Source organism: Charadrius vociferus, unplaced genomic scaffold (genome assembly GCF_000708025.1).
Source record: "Charadrius vociferus isolate BGI_N301 unplaced genomic scaffold, ASM70802v2 scaffold362, whole genome shotgun sequence".
NCBI lineage: Eukaryota > Metazoa > Chordata > Aves > Charadriiformes > Charadriidae > Charadrius > Charadrius vociferus.
Genome location: NW_009647052.1, coordinates 262,141 through 289,005, shown reverse-complemented (window position 1 = coordinate 289,005; position 26,865 = coordinate 262,141). Strand labels below are relative to the sequence as shown.

Below are 26,865 nucleotides of genomic sequence, written 5' to 3'. Positions count from 1 at the left end.
CAACTTCACTCCTGATTTCTCTACCTCCTTCCCCTAAGCAGTTCAGGGGGACAGGGAATGGGGGTTGTGGTCAGTTCACAATGCGTTATCTCTGCCATTTCTTTCTCCTCACGCTCTTCTGCTGATCCAGTATGGGGTCCCTTCCATGGGATACAGGCTTCCATGAACTTCTCTAATGTGGGTCCTTCCTACAGGCTGCAGTTCTTCACAAACTGCTCCAGCATGGGTCCCTTCCATGGGGTGCAGTCCTTCAGGACCAGACTGCTCCAGTGTGGGTCGCCCACGGGGTCACAAGTCTTGCCAGCAAACCTGCTCCAGTGTGGGCTCCTCTCCACAGGTCCTGTCAGGAGCCTGCTCCAGTGCAGGCTTCCCATGAGATCGCAGCCTCCTTTGGGTGCATCCGCCTCTCCGGCATGGGATCGTCCATGGGCTGCAGGTGGATGTTGGCTCCACCATTAATATCCATGGACTGCAGGGGGACAACTTGCCGCACTATGGTCTTTACCAGGGCTGCAGGGGAATATCTGCTCCCTCTGCTCCAGCACCTGGGGCTCCTCCTCCGCTTCCTTCTTCACTGACTTTGGTGTCTGCAGACTTGTTGCTCTTATGTGTTCTCACTCCTCTCTCCCAGCTGCTGTTGTGCAGCGTTTTTTCCCCCTTCTTAAATATGTCATCACAGAGGCTCTACCAGCGTCACTGATGTGCTCAGTCTTGGCCAGCACCAGGTCCATCTTGGAGTTGGTTGGACTTGGCTCTATCAGATGTAGGGGCAGCTTCTGGCATCTTCTCACAGAAGCCCCCCCCTGCAATGCCTCCCTCCCCCTGGCTGTCAAAACCTTGCCATGCAAACCAAATACAGCATTGTATCCAAAACAATGAAAAGAAATAGACTCATAGTGTTTTTCTGGTCGGCTGTAATATAGATTCATATGGAATGATTTGCCTTAGAGCATGGGGTACAAGACATGCAAAAAAATCTTCTAAGATTATAGTTTCTGTTAGACACTAGGACTTTACTAAATACTGTATACGTCACTCCTCACTTCAGTGTTATAGGGAGAATTCTAAAGGATTATTTTTTTTTTGCTTCCATGTAGCAATTGCGTAAGGACACTGTTGAATGATAGAAACTCCTGCTAAAGGAGTTTACAAAACAGTGCCCACATGCAGTAGCTTAAAGGTGTTAATCTGCTTTCTGCCATTCTTCCTACAAGCATACTTTGTTTTGTAGTTCAAAATTTGCTGATTGGGTTTTACACAAAAAGGCAGTGTGGGGATTTTTAAAAGGGTGACTTCAGGATGTGGTTAATAATGCCATAAAAGTTTTGATAAAAACTTACTATTAACAAATTATTTTTCAGTAAATTTTTTAATTGGCTTTTTTAAAATGAAATGTCACTGATCACAGTTATTTTAAGAAGCAGTGATATATGTCAGATACATTAGTTTAAGGTGTCTATTTAAATTCCACCTAGTTTCTGGGGCTCAGAATTGCTAGTCTCCCTTGGTATAACAGCACCGGAGGGAGCTTATAGTGAGAAGAAAAATGATTTGTCATAGCTAGTGAAATCTGCTCCAGCGTGCTGCCTTTCTTGGGCAGAGGCATAGCAATTGACTACTGTTCGCTCAATATCTTAGGGCCAGGTCTGCTCATTTGAATATTTTCACCTTCTGAGTATCAATGTGTCTTGCTGATTAAAATGGTTTTCGCAATATACATAGTAAAAATTGCAACACAAGTTCCAAATTTACGTCTTACTACAACATATTTAGAGACTTAGACTGTGTGACAGATCACTTGTTATCCCTGTTTAAAAAAAAACCCAATCCTGTATTGAATCAGATCCCAATTGACCATTCAGATTAAGTAACTCTGTTAGGTGAACAATCTGGCAAACATGAGGGTATACTTCTAGATTTGCTTTTTTGGTAGGACCAAGAATACTAGAGAGAGTGGAAATTGATCCAGAACTGAGTGAGCAGAGCTGAGATACTAAGACTATTCTTTCATGGACAATTGAGGTTGTCTGTAGTGGTGAACTGGATTATTGCACAAATAGATTGCTGGGTTGATGACAGCAGACAGAATCGGTGGCAAATTGTCTCTTGGGAGCAGAGATGGTAAACTTTATAAGATGTCTGAAGAATTGTACAGAATGCAACAGAAGAACTGGTAGTATTGATGCACATGACAGAAATCTTAGCATCTTTTGTACCAGGTGCAGGGTCACAAAAATGGACAGTTGCCATATCAGAAAAAAAATTTGCAGGTGAGTTGAGTTAACATCTGTAAATTCCTTCTTTAGGGAGTTCTATGCAGTGGGTATGGATTTTCTCAAAATGAAAATAGAACCGGTCTTGTGGCACCTGGAGCCGGGGGAGGCTGATAAATGTGGAGCAGCACATGGTTTGATGTAATTTGTGCTCAGTGGATAAAACTATTTAAAAAAAAAAACCAAAACAAAACAAAAACAACAAACCACCAAATATCCTCTACTGAAGTTGGTAAAACTAAGGTAGGAACTGATGTAGAAAATCATATACAAACAGCCTAATTTAAACAGAAAAAGAACCTAAAGAACCCCCATACCAAGAAATGCATTCTTCACTTGTGGGGAAAAAAAAAAAAAAACCTAGAAAAAATATTTTATGTAAAATGGGAGAACTAGAAACTGACAGAATTAAATTATTTGAAATTAGATAGAAGGAAAAAAAATTACAGGGACCTTATGACAAATTGAGACTAAAGGGGGATTGGTGGAGGAGAATTGATTGTGTTGACTGAAGAAGTACTCTGTTCCAGAAAATGTTCAAGTCAGATCAGACTTAAATAACTCCAAAAGTTATATGAAATCCAGATAGATTGAAGGCCTACGTACAAAATATGACATTGGAATTACATTAGCAGTTACTTGACCAGGATGATGACTATCGTAACCGGTCAAGAGAAACTCTGAAAGCTGCAGACACAGACACTGAGGGAAGTCTCAGTGAAACACTGCCTTCTAGTTCTCCTGCTAGAGGAAAACACTGTGCAGAAGAAGAAGTGGCAGTGTATTTCAGCAATTCCCTTTCATGTGAAATTGGGACTCTTGGATGTACTTGCTCTGCAGCATATAGAGTGTTGTTGGAGAATCTGGCAGTTTGTTTGTGAAGTATATCATGTCCTGCAAGGATGCTGAATTTCTAAACCTGAAGGAAAACCATCCGATACAGAAATGTTTAATTAAAAAAAAAAAAAGACTAAAGAAAATATTAAAAAACTGTTCGAAAAGAAACTAAAAGATGCAGCTGGGGTGTAAAATATTTGCAGACAGCTTGGGAATTATTTAAAGATGCCATATTGGAGGTTTACAGTACATGCATGCTGCTTAATTAAACAGACTTCAAAAGACCCCACAAAATGTTGGCATGGCTAAACAGCAGAGTAAGGGGAGATGTCTGAAATAAAACATCAACCTTCTTGACTCTGAACTTTTATCCAAATGATGAAAATAAAGAATAATAAAAAAGCTGGTGGATTAAACCTATAATTCTAATGAGGCAGGCAAAAAAAATTTATTAATAACTCCCAACAGGCATAAAAACTATTGTTAAATGTTTCTTCAAACTCAGCAGAAAAGTTTCTGAAGTATTTGTAGGGACAGTAGACACCCAAGTTGTAAAAGGTGGTTTTGGAGAATAGAAGGTCGTAGCTCTGAAAAATGGAATGGCTTGCACCCACTTTGGCAACACGTAGAAAGGTCTTTATGCCGGAGTATTCCTTAAGAAAGAATGTGATAGAGTATATCACTCAAAACAAAACATCAGTGAAAGAAATTGTAGTACATTAAGCAAAGAATGAACAAGGCAGCAGGATCAAATGGCATTCATCCAAGTGTTTTAACAGGAACTCGGGGATAAAGGAGCTAATTACTAGTGTGTTACTTCTTGGTTAGCATTGTCTTTCTGCTACAGGTAAGGAAGGTAGCTAGATGATACCAGCTTTTTAAAAAGGTAGTGGAAGTATTTGAGAGGCTTTACATCCATGAGCTTTGTTACCATACCACCCAAATTTGTAGAATGGATAACGAAGACCACAATTAATTTCATGATTCCCTCTGTAGAGTCCTTTACCAAAGGCTTTCGGAGAGGCTAAGTTGCCTCTGGATAAAATGGAAAGTTTTACAAGGAACAGCTGGCAGCAGATGGAAAGAGAGGGCAAAAATGGTTCATTTTGTTAACAGGAGGAGTAACGCATTGAATTCTACAAGGTTCTGTGTTAATGTTGGTGCACAGATATAAAGAAATGGGTTTGATAATGAGTTTGTAGATGTTGCAAACTTTACTTGGGTTAGTATAATGGCTAGCTATTTAAAAAAAATTGCGGATCCTCAGATTTTGGGTTATGTGGATTAAAATCGTATATGAAATTCAGTGTAGGTAAATGCCAAGTGAATAAGAAGTAGGAAAGAGAATTTTTGCAGACAATGAATGGCTCTGAACTGGTTCTTACCAACTGTGAGTGAAAGATGGAATTATCTAGTACATAAAGATCAATGCAGTTCTCCATAGCAGTGAAAACAGCAAATCCAGTGTTAAGACTTATTAGGAAAGGAATAAAGAACAAGCCAGAAACGTCATACTGCTTCTGTAGAAATTCATGGCACGTATGCATCTTGAATATTCCTCATAGAGTTGGTATCCTCATCTCAAAAGGGGTACAGTAAACTAGAAGAGGTTCAGAGAGAAGCATTGAGAGTGATTTAAAGGCATGAAACAGCTTTTATGTGAGGGAAAAATGACTCAGTTTTTTTTCTTCTTCTGCCTGGGAAAAGGATGACCATGAAAGAAAACAGCAGAGATCTATGCAATCATGAGTGAATAGGGAAGGATTACTTATCACTATTTTCCAAAGTACAAAAACTGAAGGAGTGGAGTACTAAGTAGGAGCAAAAGATGCCAAATTGAATCAGGACAAACAAAAGGACATACTTATTCATATAATGTATAATTAAGCTGAGGTACCATCTACTGCAAGATGCTGTTCATTCTATAAAGTAGGCAAACGGGTAGAAGAAAAAGGCCAGCAATGGCTGTTAAAAACAAAAATACCACCCATGGCTCAGGAAGTCTTTAGTAGATGTAAGTAGCTGGAATCAGAGGTTGAACATGCAATAAATATTCCTGTGTGCACTCTTTATGCTTTACCCTAGACATCTGTTGTTGGTTGTGATTTTTTTTCTTTTCTATCAAAACATTGAGTTGCATTCATTATTTCTGAATGCATTTCCAACTATGTAAAGAAAAACACAGTAAGAAAAGACACATTTAAATTATACCAAAATCAAAGCCCTTGCATAGTTTGTCATACAGGATTTGTGTGAGACAGCTCTTAGTCGCAATAATTAAGGTGTGGGGTGAACAGTGCCTTGCCTTAATGAATGCTGTCTCCATGCTCTGAACCTCCTTCACTTAAGAATACCCCCATGCCATCATATTTATATGAAAATCTCCATACTGTTGGATATTGCAGTAGATAAATCTGAAACTTGATGTAGTGTGGCTGTTCTCAGGTTTTACTTACTTCATGCTAGCACTGAAATTTCAGTTAGTGTCAGATGTTAATTCAGTGTTAAGTCAGTGTCATATGTTGAATTAAAAAAAAAAAGCGCGTGTTATGTTGAAATTGTCCTTTGGGCAGTTCAGAACTGTTACTTCTATATGGAAAAATTAAATATGAGCTTGGGTATTAGACATTTAAATAAATTTTAGAACCCTTTCTGCATGCATATAGTTCATATCAGAGAAAGAACCCGTACGTCTACATGGGTCAGTAAAACAGTTGAAATCCTTGTAAAACAACCTCATGTTGTAATTTTTAATAGCTTGCTAACTTGTTGCGTTAGTAATCAAGATGTTGACAGATACTCACTTGTATTTATTTGGGAAAATGAGTCACCTCTGCATTGATGAACTTACCTTGTCAAATGATAGTTAAACATTGACATCAACAAAATAAATACTTGGGGAAAATACGTGCATCTGGTTTACTCCTCTAGTCTGTGTTGATTTAATAACTCAGCTTGAAATCAAGACTTATTTTAACTTGTTCTCATTTCAGCTTTGGATAGATCACAGTCCAAGAGAGATGGAGGTTTTAAAAATAATTGGAGCTTTGATCATGCAGAAGAAAGTGAAGGAGATGCAGAGAAAGAGTAAGGATGCTTTTATCTAGGCTATTGAAAGTATAAGTGTACATTTATAAATAAATACTTTTTTTGTAATTTATTGATAAGAAAAAATATATAATATCTTAAAAACTTCAGTGATTAAGAAAAATGGTTTCAAAGAAGTAATTATTTTAAATAGTATTGCCGTATAAAAGTGCATTATAATGTGAAGTTAATTGTGAACATGGGGCTTACAACATAGAGCACAGTACATCTCAGAAATGTTGCATTTGTCTTTGGAGCTACTGTGTAAGCGTAAGGAACACAGACGAGAAATATGTCAACATGCAAAGTAAGGAAATGAAAAGGTAGAGTATCCAAGCAGCTTCAACTTTTCCTTTAGTGGGGATGCTACTCAGTACTTCACAGTTACGGTTAAGGCACTTCAGTAGCCGTAGACCTACATCAAGTTAAACTGAGCTTAAAAGACTGTAGGTTTTTCTCCATTGTGCTTATCTCACTGGGTAGACTTAAGGCTGGTTTTGTTCCCTGATCATTTATTTCTTTACTTACTTTGTTTGGGCTTTGACTAATGCTTAAACCCTAGGTGTGTAGTTTGGGTACATACTTTGTCCCTGTGACATTTTATTGCTGCTAATATGTTTTCTCAATATTAATGTATTTATTTCCAAAAAGACTAATGAATTGTTAAAAGAACAACACTTTACATGCATGAAGAATTCATGCTAGGTTTATTTGTTGTTCTTAGATATTTGTAGAGTAGGACCTGCAAGTTTAAGAAGAATGCCATGTTCTCTAGTAAGGAAAAACTGAATCCTGTGGAGAAGTACAAAAATAATTCTTATATGAATGTATATCCTTTAATATTCTGCTGAATATTGTGCATTGAAAGGGAGATGGGAAAGTAGACAAATAACCAGTTAGGTTGCAGCAGCAGGATATGCTGTAATCTGACAAAAACATTAAGAAATACAACGTTTTAGTCATTAAAAAACGAGTTCAGGAGTTCATTGAAGTGTGAGGTAAGCATTAAGAGCTTTTGTCAAAACAGAACTGTATCAACTTTAAACCAATTTTAAAAGGTGCTCAAACTAAGGACATTTTAGTTTTATAAAATTAAACTTGCTTTTTTTTTTCACAATTATACATCCATTTCTGGTGCATAGTAATATGTTTTAAGTGTAGTGGCAATACAGTTAGTATTTGCATTTTGCTTGTCTTCGGAAACAAAAATAACTCACGTTTGTAAGCATAGCAGCTTTTTTTTCTTGTAGTAGTTTACTGCTGTTTTCCATCTGTCTCCAACTGATGTTGACTTAAGAACACAAAATGACATGTGTAGTGTAGCTAAAAAAAAGAAAAGTAGTTTGAAAAACTGATTATGGAACATATGTTTTATATAATTATATCTGATTTTAAGATTGTATTTCTGAGTGATTTTTCATTCCTTTCAAATACTCTGTATGATAAACAGTTTTCCCATAGCCAGTGTTGAAATTTTATTACCTACTCACATAAGTAATTTGTTTTTATACCTATGAATTATGCAGAATCTTATCTGGAAGTTTTGAAAAAAGTAGTTGAAAATTTGTTTCAAACTGGAGATCCTGCTTTTTTTGCTTACCCCTCCTTTGATACCATTTCAGGCAGCTTCTCGCTCCCTCCAAACGGCTACATGTTTTAAGCTGCCCACATATTTACTTTTGGTAACACCTGGGGTTTTGTGTCTTAATGGCATTGTAAGCTTTGAGCATTTTGAAAAAAACTGTGTATTTCTGATATGTTTTTATTTTGTATAATGAAATATTGATAGAAGGGAATCTTTAGAAAACAAATGATTTTACGTAAATTGTCCTTTTCTTTCTGAATTCCCTTAACCCTTAGCACATTTCAAAGATTAGCAGCTTTAGTTCATAGAATTGTTCTAGCCTAAAGCTTTGTGTCCCCCCAATGTTTTGACTATACTGTGCAATAAGTATATGTTCTGGCAATTTTTTAAAAAATGTCATTCTTATTTGCTATGTTATGCTGATATTTACTAGCAGTGCCTGTAATTTACTGCATTTCTGTGTGGAGAAGGCTGTAAATCTGAAGAAAGCATCTGGATGCATGTCATGCTTGTTGTTGAGGCACTAGCATTTTAATGTCTGACCTTATCACAGCTTTTTGCCCTCTTAATGGCAGACACACAGTAAGTTTGTTTTGAACTGGCCCAAGAATAACATTCCGGCATTTAAATGATTGGCTGTGTTACCCCATGAGATCTGTGCTAATGTTGTTCATCGATACTGGATGTCTGCTTGCATTGTCTTTCCTCGGTGAGATGAACACAAAATATGTGGCTAATGACCTCCTACCAAAGCATTTTTTAGAATAGGTAGATTATTTTAAAAGTGTGTCATTGAACTTACTTAGGGAATTAGATGAGCTGTATCATAATCATCAATGTCAGGTAATGAACACAAAAAGACTAAAGTACTTTGTAAACTGTAGATTTGGAAAAATTAATGGTCACTCAACACAATATATACATTTTAAGTGCTGCTAGAGCTGATACTTGGCATGGAGCTAGACTTACTGAAATTGAAAATGATAATTGACAAGTGTCTTATCCCAAAGTAAATGCCTGCAGATAATTTTCAGTCCACTTGAAAGAGTAAAAGTAACATTTTTGATGATTTACAAGATTTGATCTACTCAAGATAGTCATCAAGATGATAGCAAGTGATTTGACACTTTTCTTGCTTTGTACTTGGAGATCCCACAGGAGAGAAACCTTTGTGTAAAAGAATAGAAAAAAAGACCAGTTGGTCAGTTGAACACACTGAAGCCTGTGTAGACCATCACAGAATAAACAATGGAAATTATATGTGTCTTCTGTAGCAGACGACATGAAAGGATGGCAGACTCACGCAAACATGGACAAAGTCATACAGTAATTAAATTGATTTCTGAAATTAACATGTTATAAGATGCTTTCTAGTTTTACAGATTATTGTTCTTGAAGTGTCTTGGATAATTTATATTTATTTCCTTTTTAATATCTGGGTAAATGTTTTTGAAATATGTCTTGATATGCCCCACAGTGGTTTTGTAAACAGATGTGCCCAATTTTCTCTTGGCTGTTATGCTGGTTTTTTTTTTTAATAGTCCAGACTTGGGCCTTCCCCTGAGATTTGTACAGTAATAGCCTTATCAAAAAACTAAATACAAATAAATGTGTGTCTCTAATTTATTTGCACTATGGTATCCTTTCTTAACTAACATTTCCTTTCAAAACTTTTTTTTTTTCCCCTTCCTTTTATTTAGAGGGATAAACTGTTTGTTCCCTTGTATTCCTGACTGGAAAAGCAATGATACTTTTTTAAAAAAAAAAAATTCTGTTTAGCTTTTTTCCAATACTTTTTTCCTTTTTATGCCTTTGTCACACCACCCTCCCACCCTCATATTTATATAGATGTTTTAGCCTTCTTTTGTGACCCTGTTAATAAGGCACTATAGCCTTTAAATTGATAAAAAAACTCTTTGTTCAGACCTCTAGTTCTTAATTTTTAGCAGGTTTAGTTTAGGTTATTTTTTAACGGGATGGCATTGTGCATGAGTTGAATAATACCACTATTTCTTTTATCCCTCTGCTATCATGGCTTTTTTAAAATGTGCTGCCTACCACCATGTAATTTAAAACAAGGAGTGTAGTACACAGTGTGCAGTGAGAGGAAATACGTCAGCCTCCTGGTTTCGTATGTAAGAGTTTTGAGAAAAAAATTCCAATTACATTTGAAACATGACTGAATCAGTTGGTAGTTGATAGAAATACGCTTGCAGCTCATTGGAGTATAACCTCCATGATCAACAGAAGTTTAAAGTTTGGGTTGTTTGTAGATGGTAGTGAAAACATGGTCTATCAGTTTAATAGACACAGTTCTTAATGTTTTAAAATATTAAACAAATGACAAGTGATTAGAGATAAGTAAATGGAATTTTTTTTTTCTTGTTTATTGCCTAGATTTAAATGCATAATTGTGAACTCCCCTTTGGAAAGGACTCTGTTTACCTAAATTACTTACTTCTATGTTTTTCTTAATTTTTGTAAAGACTTTAATTAAAATTTTGTAACAAATTAAAGTATTGAAAAGTTAGAAATTATTGTTCTAATATGAAAATATTTCTTTCCGATTCCCTGGTTAAAAGTGACAAAGTGTGGAGGCATAGCTTCCTTCCAGCAAGACCACTGAGGTTTCATTTCTGTAGTGTTAAAACATTATTGTCTGGTATGTGGGAGTGTGGTGTAGTGGTTTTTTTTTCCTGTCTGTATAATTTAAATCATTTAAGCAGGCAACTGTAAGCATGTGATACATGAGCAAATAGACATTACTCAGTTGCTATGTATTCTGCTGTCTGAAAAAACAGCCTTTCTGCTACTGATGCCTATACTTTGCATTCTTTAAAAATATTGGCTCTTCAAAAGCATCCAATTCCCAAATATTTCTGTAGTCATGTTATTTTAGTTGCATCACAGGAGTTATTCTTGTTCAGTTTGATTTAAGGATTTTTTCAGTGTTTTGTTCATTTGCAGTCTATTACCTTCTCTCATCCACCCAAACACCCTTTGTTAAAATGGTTGCAGTATTGTGGCATCTTGAAGCTCTAAAAGCCTCTGTACAAGGGCATTTTGAAAATAGTCATGATTTTTGTACAAGCTGGAGCTGAAGAAGGAAAACATATCTAGAGGTGGAGTGATCTGGCTAGGTCAACACAGTAGGTGAATGCCAGAGCTGCAGGTACCTACTGTAGGCTGCTATTCATGTCTGTGCTGCAGAGTTTTGTTTATGCTTTAGGATCTGGAAAATTTCTGAAATTGTTAAACTCATTGTCTTCTGACGAAGGGTTGAGAAAGCTCAGTGAGCCTCCCTTGAAAGAATAAACTATTCTGGGAGAGAGTATAAAAAAAAATGTTATAGTATTTTAAAATTTTAATATCCGTGGATAGTCTGTACAGAAGTACAACTATACTCTCCTGTCTTTGTGACACTTTGTATTGGAAATTAGTGATGATCCACTACACTGTTCATTTTACCATGATGCACCTAGAATTGTTGTGGTCTGTAGACAAAAGGGTACTACTACAGTGCCAGTGGCTAAGTGATGACATTTACATCGTTCTTCCCATATCAAAATCAATTGTGTGCACAATCTTATCTCCTGAAGCTTCAGGGTCTGCAATTCTCATCCTTTGAGTCAAGAACTTTTTTCTTTTATTTTATTTGATGTAGGGATATCTGTATTATATAAGGTGGAGGAATAAACTGTAATATAGCAGGAAATCTTGTGCATGGAAGAAGTTTTTAGGAAATTGGGGGGGGGGGGTACTGAGTGGTTAACTATATATAAAGAGCTAAAGTCACTATGTATATTGCAATCAACATGCCATACCTGCAGCTAAGAAATGTTTCCACCTTTACCTTGATCATTGTTTCTCTTGTGTAGCTGTTCCCTTGGAACTCCTGGCAGAACTGCTTGTAATCTGAAGTAATTTCTGCCTGAATGATCTTAATTAAGAACGCCAAAACCATGCAATTACAACGTGGCTAAAGTTGTATTATTTTGTTGTGACCAAGAGAAGAGTAACCTTATTGTACTGATGAGAAGCAATTATCTGTAGGTTGCTTCTCCTGGAAACAAGAATGTGTTAGCCTAATCGAGGTGCTATCAGTATAAAAAGTATGATTGGGGTTTTAATTTAAATTCTTAAGATTATTTGAGGATAATTGTCTATTACTGAAAAGAGTACATTTTCACAGTATTATGGGGTGGGTTTCTTTTTTTGTATCTTCTTCCCCATTGTGATAGCTGAAGATTACAGACAGAAGTACTAAAGAAACACAGTTTAATGAGCAGTTGAGCAAAACTGAATACACTATTTTTAGGAAGACATATTTTGGCAGTAATTCTTATGGGATAAAATTTACTTATACAAAAGTATATTTTTCTTCTCCTAAAGCACTGTGAAGTTTGCAGTTTTGAACTACATAATTGAACACTGATAAGCATAAACAAAGACTATGTTTTATAGGTTAATTTAGTATTTGACTCAATTTATGCATAGGGTTGTATAGAATCTTACATGATGTCAGTAACATAATGATATTGAAGGTTCAATAATATTCTCTATTTTGAATTAATAACATCCTTTTAATTTTGCTTTTTGTGAAATAATTTGATGTACATTTTAAGTTCAGGTTCACATAATACATCTAGATCACTACGTTGCCCAATTTATGTTCCTGATGTTTTGGGCATATATACACAATGTAAATGTGATATATTTAAATATAAAGAGAGAAGGAAAAAAACCCCTTTGTGTGTTTAAAATGATTTGCTGATATTCTGTTTCATTTACAATCTGTCTGCTTTTCTCTCCCACACCTACTTAGTGAGGCAAATCTGCTGAGCATAGATGACCCTGATGGGCCTTTCAGTCCCAATGAAGAAAGAAAGGTAAGTACGTGATTTATCTCGTGGTGAAAATGTATCTTTAAAGTTTGCTAGATTCTTAAACAATGTTGCTTAGTCATCTGTGTGGTATTATAGAATGAAAGTTTGTGTTGATTTAGCAACCTATGCTCAAGCTATCTTTCTGCCTACACTTAATGTTTTTGTTCTTCATACTCCTGTTGGTTTATATAGTATTCTGAAAATATGAGCGTGAATAACTAGTTTTAAGTGTAGACAATTACCATTAATGGGATTATATATTTTAATTAAAAATATTAATCCTTGTATCCCATGATTGCTTACTGTCATATTCCCAGTTTTGTATGCATATATGTGTGTGTGTGTATATATATATAAAAGGAGATGATACATAGGTAAACCCCATGCATTTTGTGTTTTGGGTTTTTTTTAATGTATACCAAAATCACTTACAACTGCAAGATGCTTCATAATACTTTGAAAATATTCGTATTTTGTTTAGTAAGGAATTCTAGTGAGTAAGGGTGTAGACAGGGTGTATTTTACCTGGAATTTGGTACAAAAGCAGTCTTAAAATGAAGTCAAAGTAATATTTATGTAAATATTTTGCAATTCATTTTTTCCTTTAAACTTTTATACAAGTATTTTAATATATGTGATTTCTGTTGTTACAGTCACTTCGTTGTCGGCCTGGAGCTGTTGGCACCAGTGGTGATTTCATAAAAACATACGCAAGGCGAGGCAAAGCTGCAAGCTTGAGACTTTTTAAAGGGAACTCAATTGGCCTCAACATGATGGGAAATAGCAAGAAACTGAGGTACTACATTTAGTTTTATGTTTACTTACCTACTTGATTATTGATATAAATCAATGCTAAATGAACAGAATTTGTAGTACACTTGCATTATGTGCTGTGCATTTTAAGAAGCTACGCTGGTCTGTGCTTCTGAGCAAAGACAGAAAACTAGATTGTTAAGGTCCTTCCTCTCTCAAAATGTTAAATAGTACATTAGTAAAGTACCAGAAAATTACTAAAATAGAGCACTCATTGACATACTTGTCAGTGCCTAAACAATGTTGTCTGCATGTGCTATTGTTTCCTCTGTACAGTGCTAGCAGGTAGAAGAGTATTTCTAACATCCCCATCAATATTTCTTCTTTCCATTACTGTGAATTGACAAGGTTAACTCGGGATGCATTTTCTGTTTTTTCTTGCTGCAAGATATCATTTGATTTAGGAATCACGGACTGTTCCTTTAAAGGATTCAGCAAATATCCATACTCCTACATGATAGCATGAGATTGTCACTTGCATTTAGAGCTGACAGGAACAGTGTTTAAGCATTCAGTGATGTACTTGCTTGTTACTACTGTCCCTAACTTGTAACAGACTGATCTCTTTATTTAGTATATAATAAAAAGTGATACGTTCCTATAGCTTCCTCTGGGAGTGTTTCATATTGCTACAGTGCACTCAATTTGGTTACCTTTGCAGGAAGGAAAAGTTCATAAAATAGCTAGCTGTAGTTGGGCCAGTCATCAAATATGTAACCCATACATAGCTGTATGAGGGATGTCTTTGTCTTCATTCTTGCATGCTGATCCGTACAGCTTGGTTGGTTAGTGGGACCGTCTTATCACAGAGTCATTTGAGAAACTAAATCTTTGAAGTCTTGTTTGATGTGTGGCCTCTCCTGCTGTTCTGCCTGATGTACAGAGAACAGATCCAGAATTTCCAGTCTCAACTGATGGTCCATCAGTTTGATAGGGAAGAACGAATACAAGATTTGTACATGCTTCAGTCAAAATAAGGACTGTTCTTGCCTTTACGTAGTAACTGTAACTTATTCCCACATATTAGTCTGTCTTGTTGAATTTCAAAACCTAAATCACCTTCACCCACAATCTTAAGCAATTACGAGACATAGCGCTCTAATTTAGTTTCTCTGTAGCTTGTGGATGGTCTTAAATTCATGCATACTCTTAAATAAAAAAACCTCAAACAAACAACAACAAAGCCAAAACAAAACTAACCCCCACAGATCTTGAATTTTCTTATAAAAGACGACCAGTTATGAACACTTTCTGGTTAGGAACTACTGCTATAAGGACCACATAAACAATAATTTAGCTTATTAGGTGAATAAATGATATTCTTATCCTGCATTTTGGGGTTTTAGTGGCTTAGTTTTGACAAAGAACAGTGAAATTTTCATTGATGAATAAAATTCTGCACTCATAATAGTTTGAGTTATTGTTATTATAACCCACATGCAATTGTATAGGGGATTGTTTGGGTATATGTACTGTATGTTTGGAACAGTAACTACAGGATATTAAGTATTGTGTACTAGGTTATTTTGAATAATCTTAAGTATCTGTCTTTAATACTTCATTTAAATTTCGTTTTCAGTTGTCTTCTTGTCAGAAGAGTTGAGATTTCTAGCTAAATGTTGTAGTAATAAAGACAAAAAAAAAGGCATATAGACTTATATAAAAGTATTAGTCTCTTCCATCCCATCACAAAAATTCATCTCTGCCCAGAGTGTTCTTGTATAGGGTTTGTTCGTATAAACCTAAACTGAAGTCACTGCCTTCCCAATGCCCAATAAAACATAAAAGCAACCATTGCATTCCCTCCGCAGATGTTGCAGACCTGATCAGATCAGATCCACAGATCAGACATGATCAGACATTTATGAAAAAGATTTCACTGAGCTTTTTGGTGAGAGTGCATGTACATTTTCCCTGCCTTCCTTTCATGGGAATAGAGACAATGTCTTGGTTTTTGAGATAGACTAATAGGATGTTATGGGTAACTTAAAATCTTTTTTAAAATAAAATAGATCTCGTAATGGCAAGTATTTTTGTTATAGGTTCAAAGTTGTGCCACTGCACAGGAGTCTGTTATTTTTCAACACATTTAAGCACTTCCTTGGCAGCTCTTGGTAACTCTGAACATGGGTACTTCCTTCCATCCCTTTTTTGAATTCTTTTTACGTTTACATAAATTAGCATAATAATTATTCTTGATTGATGCTATGCAAATGATGTTTTGTGTTTCAGTCTTTAATTTTTAGTACACACAACAAATTTATAAGATTTCTACCTTGCTTCTCTTCAAATTGGCCAGTTTTTAGGGACTCGCCCTGGTTACTTCCGGTCTTTAGGATTCTGTTCTTGAATGTAGACGTAAACATACAAATGCCTGTTACAAATCTGTCAGGACTTCTTTGATCTGTTTTAGTACTGAAGAAGCCCATACATGTACATTTTATTTGTTGTTTGTTTTCAGTACACTTAACCATTTAAAATAAGATTCCTCTAATCCTCTGGAAACTAGAATTTTCTTCTGTCTGTGGGATTTGTAGTGAAATCCAACCTTACTACATAATTTTTCTCCCTTGTCTATTAATGCAGTCATACTTTACTGTGTATGTTTTTCTTAAGTTCCAGACAGGTATGTGGGTTTTATTTTGTTTTTAAGGTAAATAATTGCTGAGGGCTTTTTAGACAGTCAAAGCACTTAGTTCAGACATTCTGCTACTTGTATTGGGACTTCCTTCTATTGACATATACTACATTATAAACCTAAGACTTAGTATGATTTATAAAATTCAACTAAAAAAAAAGTAAAATATGTTGCATGTACGTTACCTTACTTAAAGGTCACATCATCTACTTTGAACATAGGCATCTGCCTTCTTTCTAGTACTGAGCTGCATGCTGAATTTAAATAGAAATTTAAATAGAAAATATAAGTATCCACCTTGGATGAACAAGGAGCTCCTGGACATGACCAAAAGGAAAAAGGAAGCCTATAGGGAGTGGAAACAGGGGCAAGTAGCCTGGGAGGGATCATTCGAGCAGCCAGGGATTGGGTTAGACAAGCTAAAGCCCAGATAGAGCTAAATCTGGCCAGGGACATTAAGACAAGCAGAAAATACTTCTTTAAGTATGTCATCGAGAAAAGAAAGACTAGGGAAAATGTGTACCCCCTCTGGAAGGAAACGCAAGAGCTGGTTACCCAGGAAAGAGACAGAGCTGAGGTACTCAATGACTTTTTTGCCTCAGTCTTCACTGGCAAGGATTGCAGCCACACTGCTCATGACGCAGAATGCAAAGGCATGGATTGGGAAAATGAAGAACTGCCCACTGTAGGTGAAGTTTAAGTGCGAGACTACCGGAGGAACCTGAAGGTGCACAAGTCCATGGGACCTGATGAGATATATCTGCAGGTCCTGAGGGAACTGGCAGACGAAGTCGCTAAGCCACTAGCCATCATATTTGAGAAGTCGTGGTGGTTTGGTGAGGTTCCTGCCCACTGGAAAAGGGGAAACATAACCCCTATTTTCAAAAAGGGAAAAAAGGAAGACCCAGGGAACTACAGGCCAGTCAGTCTCACCTCTGTGCCTGGCAAGATCATGGAGCAGATCCTCCTGGAAACTCTGCTAAGGCACGTAGAAAACAAGGAGGTGATTGGTGACAGCCAGCGTGGCTTCACCAAAGGCAAGTCATGCCTGGCAAATTTGGTGGCCTTCTACGAAGGGGTTACAGTGGCTGTGGACAAGGGAAGATCAACAGATGTCATCTACCTGGACTTGTGCAAAGTGTTTGACACCGTCCCACGCGATACTCTGTTCTCTAAATTGAAGAGACATGGATTCGACAAATGGACCACTCAGTGGATAAAGAACTGGCTTGACGGTCGCACTCAAAGAGTCAACATCATTGTTGAGAACGTGGACAGTGGGGTCGAGTGCACCCTCAGCAATTTTGCCGATTATACCAAGCTGCGTGGCAAGATAGACATGCTGGAGGGGAGGGGTGCCATCCAGAGGGACCTGGACAGGCTGGAGAGGTGGGCCCATGCCAACCTTATGCAGTTCAACAAGGCCACGTGCAAGGTCCTACATCTGGGCTGGGGCAATCCCAAGTACAAATAACAAATACAGGCTCAGTGGGGAATGGCTGGAGAGCAGCCCTGAGGAGAAGGACCTGGCTGTGCTGATTGACCAGAAGCTCAGCATGAGTCAGCAATGTGCGATCGCAGCCCAGGCGGCAAGAAGTGTGGCCAGCAGGTCAAGGGAGGTGATTCTGCCCATTTACTCCACTCTCGTGAGACCCCACCTGGAGTACTGCATCCAGCTCTGGAGTCCCCAATGTACAAAGGACATGGACCTGCTGTAGCGTGTCCAGAGGAGAGCCACAAGGATGATCCGAGGGCTGGAGCACCTCTCCTGTGAGGACAGGCTGAGAGAGTTCGGGCTGTTCAGCCTGGAGAAGAGGTGCTCCAGGGAGATCTTGTTGCGGCCTGCAGGAGAGCTGGGGAAGGGCTTTTTACGAGGGCATGTAGTGATAGGGCAAGGGGGAATGGATATAAACTGGAAGAGGGCAGGTTTAGATTAAACATTAGGAAGAAGTTTTTCACTTTAAGGGTGGTAAGGCACTGGAACAGGTTGCCCAGAGAGGTTGTTGAGGCCCCATCCCTGGAGGTGTTCAAGGCCAGGCTGGATGTGGCCTTGGGCAACCTGGTCTAGTGGGAGGTGTCCCTGTCTATGGCAGGGGGGTTGGAACTTGATGATCTTCAAGGTCCTTTCCAACCTAAACCATTCCATGATTCTATGACCTCCTTCTTAATAAACTGAATGAAGGAATTCAGTTGGAAATAATGAATGTGTGTAGGCCACTATGACAACCGTAAACACTTGGTAGTATGAGTTTTAATCAAACATTATTTAACTCCTTTTCAGATTTTCGTCACTAGGTCTGCTTGGAAATGTGATTATGCCATAAGTGATTATCTTGATTTAATAACTTAATTGTGATAGCATTATATCTTTCATAACTGATGTATCATAACAAAATCCACAAATCAGTAAAGGTTTGTGGTCCAGTCACTGTCTGTAGTGAAGAATGGTGGTTTGTTCACTTTGCCATGCAGCATGGACGATGCTTAATAGTTGTCCTTTCAATATCTGGACTCTTCGATGAGAGAAAAATCTGAAGGTTGATCATGCAGTTAAGCTGCTAGATTTAGTACAAGAAGAACAGATGCTTGAGATTCTCGAGCTGTTCATGGTGATTTTTATCACAAAGTCTCTTTTTTTTTTTTTTTCCACTTTGCAGAATAGGGATTAAAACCTTTTTAGATTGGTGGAGTTTGACTCAAATTAGTATTATTGTAGTACAGTATTCCCTAAAATTCAGAGAATGAGTGATAGGAAGATGGGATACGCAAGGACAGTGAGAAGAAATTTCCCCTGTACATATCTACTTGCATGTACAAAAATTTAAACCAACCAAAAAGTTGTCATCTGTTACCTGGTTAAGCAAATCCAGTATCAAACTCTAACTCCTAATAGTTTTGGGTTTTGGAGATTTTAATCATGAGGTCTTATTTTGAATTGCTCGTATCTTTGCTAGTTTACAATAACTTGTATAAAAATTTCTCACCTTATTAAGTCCCTTTTAGAATTTTTTTTAGTACTATTTCATAAAAAAAGTTAATTTGATGAACAGCAGAATTAATATAGTCTGTAGTTATGTCCTTTGTTCCTCAAATTTCACGATTCCATTACTTCTAGATCCACTGGTGAGGCCGCACCTCAAGTGCTGTGTTCAGTTTTGGGCCACTCACTACAACAAAGGCCCTGAAGTGCTGGAGCATGTCCAGAGAAGGGCAACAAAGCTGGTGAGGGGTCTAGAGAGCAAGTCTTACGAGGAGCAGCTGTGGAACTGGGATTGTTTAGGCTGCAGAAAAAGAGGCTGAGGGGAGACCTTATTGCTCTCTACAACTAACTGAAAACAGGTTGTAGAGAGGTGGGGGTCGACCTCTTCTCACTAGTAACAAGTGATGGGACAAGAGGAAATGACCTCAAGTTACACCATGGCAGGTTTAGATTGGATATTAGAAAAAAATTCTTCACCGAAAGCGTTTGTCAAGCATTGGAACAGGCTGCCCAGGGAAGTGGTGGAGTTGCTGTCCCTGGAAGTATTTTAAAGACAGGTAGACATGGTGCTGAGGGACAGGGTTTAGTGGTGGTTTTGGCAGTGTTAGGTTGATGGTTGGACTTGGTAATCTTAAAGGTCCCTTCCAACCTTGACAATTTGATGGTTCTATGATCCCTTTGCCCAGCACAAGATTCCTCTGTGCTTTGCCTGTTGAATGTGTGGTGTTAAGAAGTTCCTAAGATCAGCTGATAGAATGGGATAGTGTAACCTTATTTTCATCAGAGCCTAGACTTTAAATGATTCTGTGGTTTCTGAGGTCACATCAAGGAGATACATATCGTTAATATATTGTAAGTTCTTTGAGACTTCTAGAACATTTGTTCTTTCAAGGAACTTTCTGACCATTACATTACCCTGGCTTTAGTGTTGTGTGTTAATTTTCTTGAAACTCTGCTGAAACTTGAAAACTCAGATTTCAGTTTGGATGTGCCCATTTTGCAACTTGCTAGGACTTTATGATTAAATTTTCTGGTGATTCTGTCTGCACTGGGTATATTCTATTCAAAGAACAGGATTATAGAGCAGATTGTATTTTACTGCTGTCCTACTTGGAAGCATATCTGATGCCATATGAACCATTTAAGTGTGCCACCTACAACAGTCTGCTTTGATTCAAATTTGATCACCCAGCAGGCTGCAATATTCTATTCCAGCAATTACTGGAGTTTCTCCCTACTTGAGTGTGAGGCAGAAAGCAGAAGCACTGCTTAGCAATTTTTTTTTTTTTTTTTGTGCTGCAGGGGCATAAGACTTAGAGTTTCCCAATCACAATAGTTTGGCGAAGCTCAGATTCAACAAATAAAATGATAAAACATGAGATTAGGTTTGTTTATAGACTCGCTTGCTTGTTTAAACTCCTTAAGTCTTTAAACATTTGAGAAGGCATTGCTGCTCTCTGCTTGTGTTTTCTTTTGTAGTATCTCTTTCAAAGACATTAAACTGGAAGACAGGATTTGAAGACACCCTGAAGTATTTAGGGAAGGTAGCTGTAGGTTTTTATTTCTCAAGTGACATTAAACCAAAAGTTGACTGTAGATTAGTATGGATGGTGACTAACCAGCTAGAGTTGCATAGTCTTGACTTGGAAGCATGCGTGATGAGTATGTTTACCTTTCAAGGAGTTGGTGATTGAATGGGATGCTGTTAGGTTAGTTTTGAGGAGTTGAACTGTTACTTCAGCATGTTTATGATTCTAAACTTCATATTCTAGAAAAGAGAGTTTTGCCATTTGGTTGGGCTTGATAGGTCTTGTTCTGTTACGTTCATGGTTATGTTATGATCAGTCAGATCATAACAGTCATCTTACCAGTCAGAAATCCTCTGAAAGCTTCTAGTATTAACTTATGATACTTGATATGAGGGTCCCAAAAGGATTTGTAGCTCTAAACTGAAAAGAAATTTAAAAAGCAATATAAGAATTCGCTTAGTTTCACCTTTTGGGGGAATGTAGAGGATTAGGAATAGGTTGTCAGCTTTTGGGGGAATTTTGGTACTTCAGGTTTTTTCATTGTCCATAACAGGACAAATGGTAGGAGCAAAAATTCTGTTGAATAATATTTCTGAGAAATATTTTTAATCAATCAGAATGCTTTATTTAGTGCAAATAAAATTTCCAAGCAATTTTACAAGCAAAATTTAAGTGCTGTAGTTCCATAATTTGAAACAGTTGGCATTACCAACATGCTGTCTGGTAAAAGTTGCATGTTTTTTGAACATTTCAAATGTAGTATTGTGTCCTGTCACAGAACTGCACAGGATAATTGTTACAGTCAAATGATCTTCAAAGGAGTTCTATATTATTGATCTGCCATATCTTTATATCAGCTTTTACTAGAGAGGGTAATGGTAAGTAATCTTCTCTCCAGAATTACATGTTTTACATAGTAATGAGATTAAAGTGTCAAAAGGCAACAAATGAAGAAATCAAGGAAATGCTAGAAGTCATTGGTGAATATACTGTCTCTATGCAGAGTCCTGCTGAGACATTTGAGCACTGGAGAATCCTTCCCTTTTCTTTTTGAGCTGTGTTGTGTTGTTTCAGTTTCCAGCTATCTTAAATCCATAGATTTTTCTGCGTTAGTTTTCGTTAGTAACTTGTTAGTTATTACGAGTAATAAGATGAGGGAAATTCCTGAATGTGCAATTCAGTCTGTTGACATGTTATGCCCTTTAAGTCATCTTAAAAAAGTTAATATCATACCTTAATAAAATTTGTAGATTGAAGTATAAAATTAATTATAAATGGTTATAATTCATTTAAAAAGGCAGTGTGTTTTGCAGTGATGGGATTGAGTAAAGGAGAGCTTTAAGGAATTGCTTAATAAAAGGAATATTTTAATAAATAAATAAGCTTTAATAAAAGGAATTAAAAAAAATCCTTACTTTTTCTTCTGGAAAAAAAATAAAATGTGTATATTCTTCTTTGTCTGTTTCATTCTAGACTGAATGTTTTTATGCCTGTCAGAGGATCCTAATAAGTTGTATTACTGTTTTAGAAATACTTTGTTGATTTTTGGTTTTGTATGGCTGTTATTGTAAAAGCAGGACACCACAATTTTTAGCTAAGACAATGTAGAAATACACCAGAGTCTTTTCTTTAACCATTTCTCTGTATGTTTGCAGTGAAAATGCTCAGAATATGTCTTGTCCTGTAACTGTTGTACATGGTAGACGTTTTCACCATGCACATGCACAGACAGCAGCGGTGAAAACAGCAGCCCAAAGGTAAGATATAACATTTATTTCTCCAGATGTTCCAATTGAAAGAAGTCCTTTGTGGTTTTGTATGTAATGGTTTTCCTCATGTTATGAAGTGTTTTAAGGAAACATAAGTAATTACATGGTGCACTCTTGATCATGAGCTTTGATCTTAAATACTAAAGTTTCATAAAACTTAACATTTATGACATATAATCTTAGAATTTACTAATATTAAAGCACACGATGGCACATATTCAGTAGGAGAGCACCTGCTAATGTAAATATAATAGAAAATACTTTGAAATGGACATAGTATGTAGTAGAAATTCACATTACTGACAACATGATCATCAAATACAAATTCACAGAAACTCCAGCTTGAATAAGATCCATCTAAAGTTTAAGTTATAGATCTGTTGATCCTATTTAGTCTGTAAATACAGCATAAAGATATAAACTGGGACATCTCACAGAAGCAAAGTTTTTGCATTAATATAAACAATTGTTAGAATGGACAACTGGAAATTGGGGAATCTTACTCAGCTATGCTGAATTACACTTAATTATTTTGAAAACTTAAAACTGTATCAGACTTCTAGAAATCGCAGCGTGGTTTTAAAATTTTTTTTACAGGATTTTCACAGCCAACATGCATCACAAACGTATGAGCTAACCATTGCTTTAAGGAATTTTCTTTCAACTTTTTTCCATTGAGAGCTCTTTTTATCTATGAATTTCATGTATTTCCACCATCCCACATGTGTGCTTCATCCTGTCAGCATTTTGTAGCCTCCTTTTTCTGCCCCCTTTGTACCTCTCTGTTTTTTAGTGTAGATTTTTTGGGGTGGTGGGATCATATGTAGGCATCATCCTCTCTTTCATCCCACTTTCCTTGCTTTCATTTGCTATTTTCCAAAAAACAAAGCCCATATACTAACATCGGTGAATGATGTGATCCAAACGTGTATTAGGGTAATCTGGCATTGAAGAAACAGACTGAAAAATGGATTTTGCAGTCCTGTCCCTGAGGACCTACACCATTGTTGCCTCCTTCCATTTCAAACTGTACTATCATGTCTAAATGGAAAATAGCATGGACATTTCCTTCCCCTTAGTAATAGCGGATGCATTAGTAGAGATCTCCCTTTTCTTTACATTTCTTCCCATCATTGCAGGGCAGGGATGACTAAGGAGGATTGGCAGAACTTTTCCCACAAATTAACTGAAAGACAAGGTTTATGTTACCAGTGTGGTTTAGGCTGAACCAGCTGTGCTCTTTTCTTTTTATATGCACTCATTTTTAGAATATTTTTGTTCAGTGTTCCATTGAGGAAAGCATGGGACCTCTCTTAAGCATTCATGCCCTTACCATTCACTTTTTTTCTTTTTGTAATTCTAAGGGATAAAATCTTGGTCTGCAGTGCTAATTAAAATGATTTGAAGTCATCAAAATCATGCAAGACTGCTCTTTCTTGGACCTCTGAATGCTGACCTTAATAATGTTAGTGTACTTGATTAAGCTTTGTTGTAAGATGGTTCTGTGAAACAGCCATCATATCTAGTTAAGCGCTGTAGGCTTCTTCACTATACAAAAGAGTCTGCTCCAGAGATTCTTAGTCTCGAGGGGATGTTAGACTTGCCATCTTGCCTCTCTCACGTATGTGACTTGCTTCTTTATAAGCCTACAATGTAATGTGGAGGGAAAAAAAAAAAGTAGCGACTTCATATGTTTGACACACAAAAATAAAGCTAATGCATGTAGGCAAGTGAGTATTGCATGAAGTAATTGGATAGTAGTAATATTGAATGTTTCTAAATATGTTTTCTTTTAGGGTTGTTATTGTAGTTAACATTAACAACATTGTAGTGTACATTAATAACAGACAGTTAACTCTTATGCTAAGAATATTTTGGAAGTTTCAGAAGCAGGAAATAGTCATAACAATTCCAAGCAATGTTTTGCTACTGGTGGATGTCAGAACCAGCATGATTAATTGACTGAGGGTGAGCTTTACATAGGAACTATGTAAAGGATTAATTCCGGTATCTTTTGCTGGTTGACTCAGTTGACTGTTTTTTAAAAGATTCTAAATCTGAAATCTGTTTCTGAGTTAGAGGGTTGAAAATTAATAGAACATAGCCTCCTGACATACTTTTTTTTTTTTTAATTAAAAAAGAAGGGGGATCTCAAGGCTTCTTGATATGGAAGATGTAGTTTTATCAATGAGAAGACAATAGTTGTTAGAAAAAAATAACTAAAATATGACTGTAAAACTGTTTATAATACAAAATTCCAGTGCGTATAAACTGGGGTGTTTTTTTGGTCATATAATTTTAGTTGTTTGGAATTTTTAAAATTTTTTTTGCTAGTTTTTACTGACATCAGACAATTGTTGAGTTTAAAAGTAAATTCTGATGGTGTCTTCTCAGAAAGCAGTATATGCAGAGAATGTGGGTTGCAAACCAAGAATAAAATTCTAGGTATATATCAAGACAAAGAGAAGCTGGTAGCGTGGAAATTGAGTTCTAAGGCATTGGGGTTTTTGTCCTATACTAATTGTCAGGCAACACAAAGTTGTGTTCTTTTACGTTGTTTGTATTTGTAGAATTGTTTTATGGTATGGTGATCAGTAACAACATGGGGAAAATAATTAACTAACCTAATGTATTGTTCTTAAATGTATAGTGGATTACTGAAAGAATAACCAAAAATAAAAACATGATTAAATTAGTTCTGAGCAGATTGAGTCTCTGGCACTGACATTACAGATTCTGGTATTTATGCTAGGTTCTTTGAGTGGGGATGGTGTCACATGGGGCAACCTAATTATGAAACTCAGTTATAATCTCTATCAAGTTGAATTTGGAGCTTGTGATGTGTACTGTTTTTCTCATCTTTCTCCAACTTTTTTGCACATGCATGTTAATTTAAATTCTGGTTGAGTATCAGTTTCACTTATAATTGAAATATAAGCTTCCAGTACAACAAAATTTTGATAAAATATTATTCATGTTTTTTCCAGTGAAATATGGGGATGAAATTAAAATTTTTTCACTTCCGATACAACAGATTTTCAGATACAGCGTAGCCTAGTGTTGTAGTTGGTTCAAACGATTTATTATGCTTCATTTAATAGACACATAGTTCTATCTTATGCTATTGACTGACTGTTCTGCAAGACTTGGCATTGGAATAGCATGTATGTACAGCATGTCTAACAAATGTTAATGCATGAGCTGCATGAAGCAATTTGTAGGGACACTGCTCGTTATAATTCCTGGTTGTGTCCAGGATTCTCATTCTTTTTGAGATGTAAAAATGAGAATTCTTTTGAATGCATTATGTTACGGGAATGCATACGGGATTTGGTGGACTTGGCAGTGTTAGGTTTACGGTTGGACTTGATGATCTTAAAAGCCTTTTCCAACATAAATGATCCTATGATTTTTAAAACAAGCAAGGCATCTAATGTAATGGCAGTGTACAGTATCAGGCATTCTGGAAATTTTTTTCCTGCCTTAAAGTTTCCTTTGCAATAAAATTTACAATTCTTAACAGTGTGACTCCTTACAGCACCTGCAAACAGTTAATCCAAGTTACATATTAACTGTGCCAAGGATACAAAGATACTGGATATGACTCCATACGGACATGGTTTGGATCTGACTGGATTTATAAACTTGGATGTGACCTGCACAAAACCAGTGTTTATTGTCTGTAAATGCTAGATTGAGTTGGAAGCAATTTTTCCCTGCTTTCATGCAGCATTGGCTGATTACCCCCACCCCAGTCTAAGTTGTAGTCATCACATTCAGTTTTGAATTCCTTTTACCCTCTTTCCAGAACCCAGAGCACTGTGGGGATTGAATGCGCTTTCATAATGTGCTTTGTAGAATTATCAGGATTACCTTTTTACCTGGTTTACTTTCAATCCTGACGTTCTTCTGGGCAACAGAGAGTTAGAGTTTGCTTTATTCTTGTGAGTGTTCTGGTTGTAAAAGGAAAGAAGGATGAGTTTCTACTGCTCTCTAATATTATTACTCTGTTTAATTTGACTGAAGTAAAACAGGAAACAGTTTGAATCTGTTCTGCTTTAGAATACTGCTAATGTAATTAGCATTACAAATTAGTATTAGAAGTTTGCTAGGCTTTTGATATTTGGGAGGAACAGCCACATAGATTAAAAGCTTACAGCATTCCATATGGCAAGTTTTGAAAAGGCACGAGAGATAAAGATACTGTTTTCAAGTTGTCTTCGTGCAGTGCTTAGTTAGATCTATTTTTGTATCAGACTTGGTATATAAAGGACCTGAGTTGTGAGCACCAGCTACATTCACTGATGTTGAAGGAGACGCTTCTGAAACTAGTAGCCCTAAATACTTTTGGAGATTGTTTTTAGCCAAAACCTCAGGAGGAGGCTCGTTGCTTTTGTTCATCCTTCTCTGTCCAGTAGCTGATTGCACGTGGTCTCCTAAATATTTAAGTAGTGCTTTCTGAATCTTT

General features: G+C 36.7%; 1 protein-coding gene across 1 annotated transcript in view; it reads left to right on the top strand.

The window, feature by feature from the left end:
- The first annotated feature begins 5,099 nt into the window (after positions 1–5,099).
- Positions 5,100–26,865, top strand: part of SENP6 (SUMO1/sentrin specific peptidase 6) — a 66,078-nt gene continuing 44,312 nt past the window's right edge. The window contains exons 1-5 of the mRNA XM_009895763.1: positions 5,100–5,124; positions 6,104–6,197; positions 12,608–12,671; positions 13,322–13,464; positions 22,284–22,385. Of these exons, the coding sequence (XP_009894065.1) occupies positions 5,100–5,124; positions 6,104–6,197; positions 12,608–12,671; positions 13,322–13,464; positions 22,284–22,385 (428 nt within the window). The remainder of the gene's footprint in view (positions 5,125–6,103; positions 6,198–12,607; positions 12,672–13,321; positions 13,465–22,283; positions 22,386–26,865) is intronic.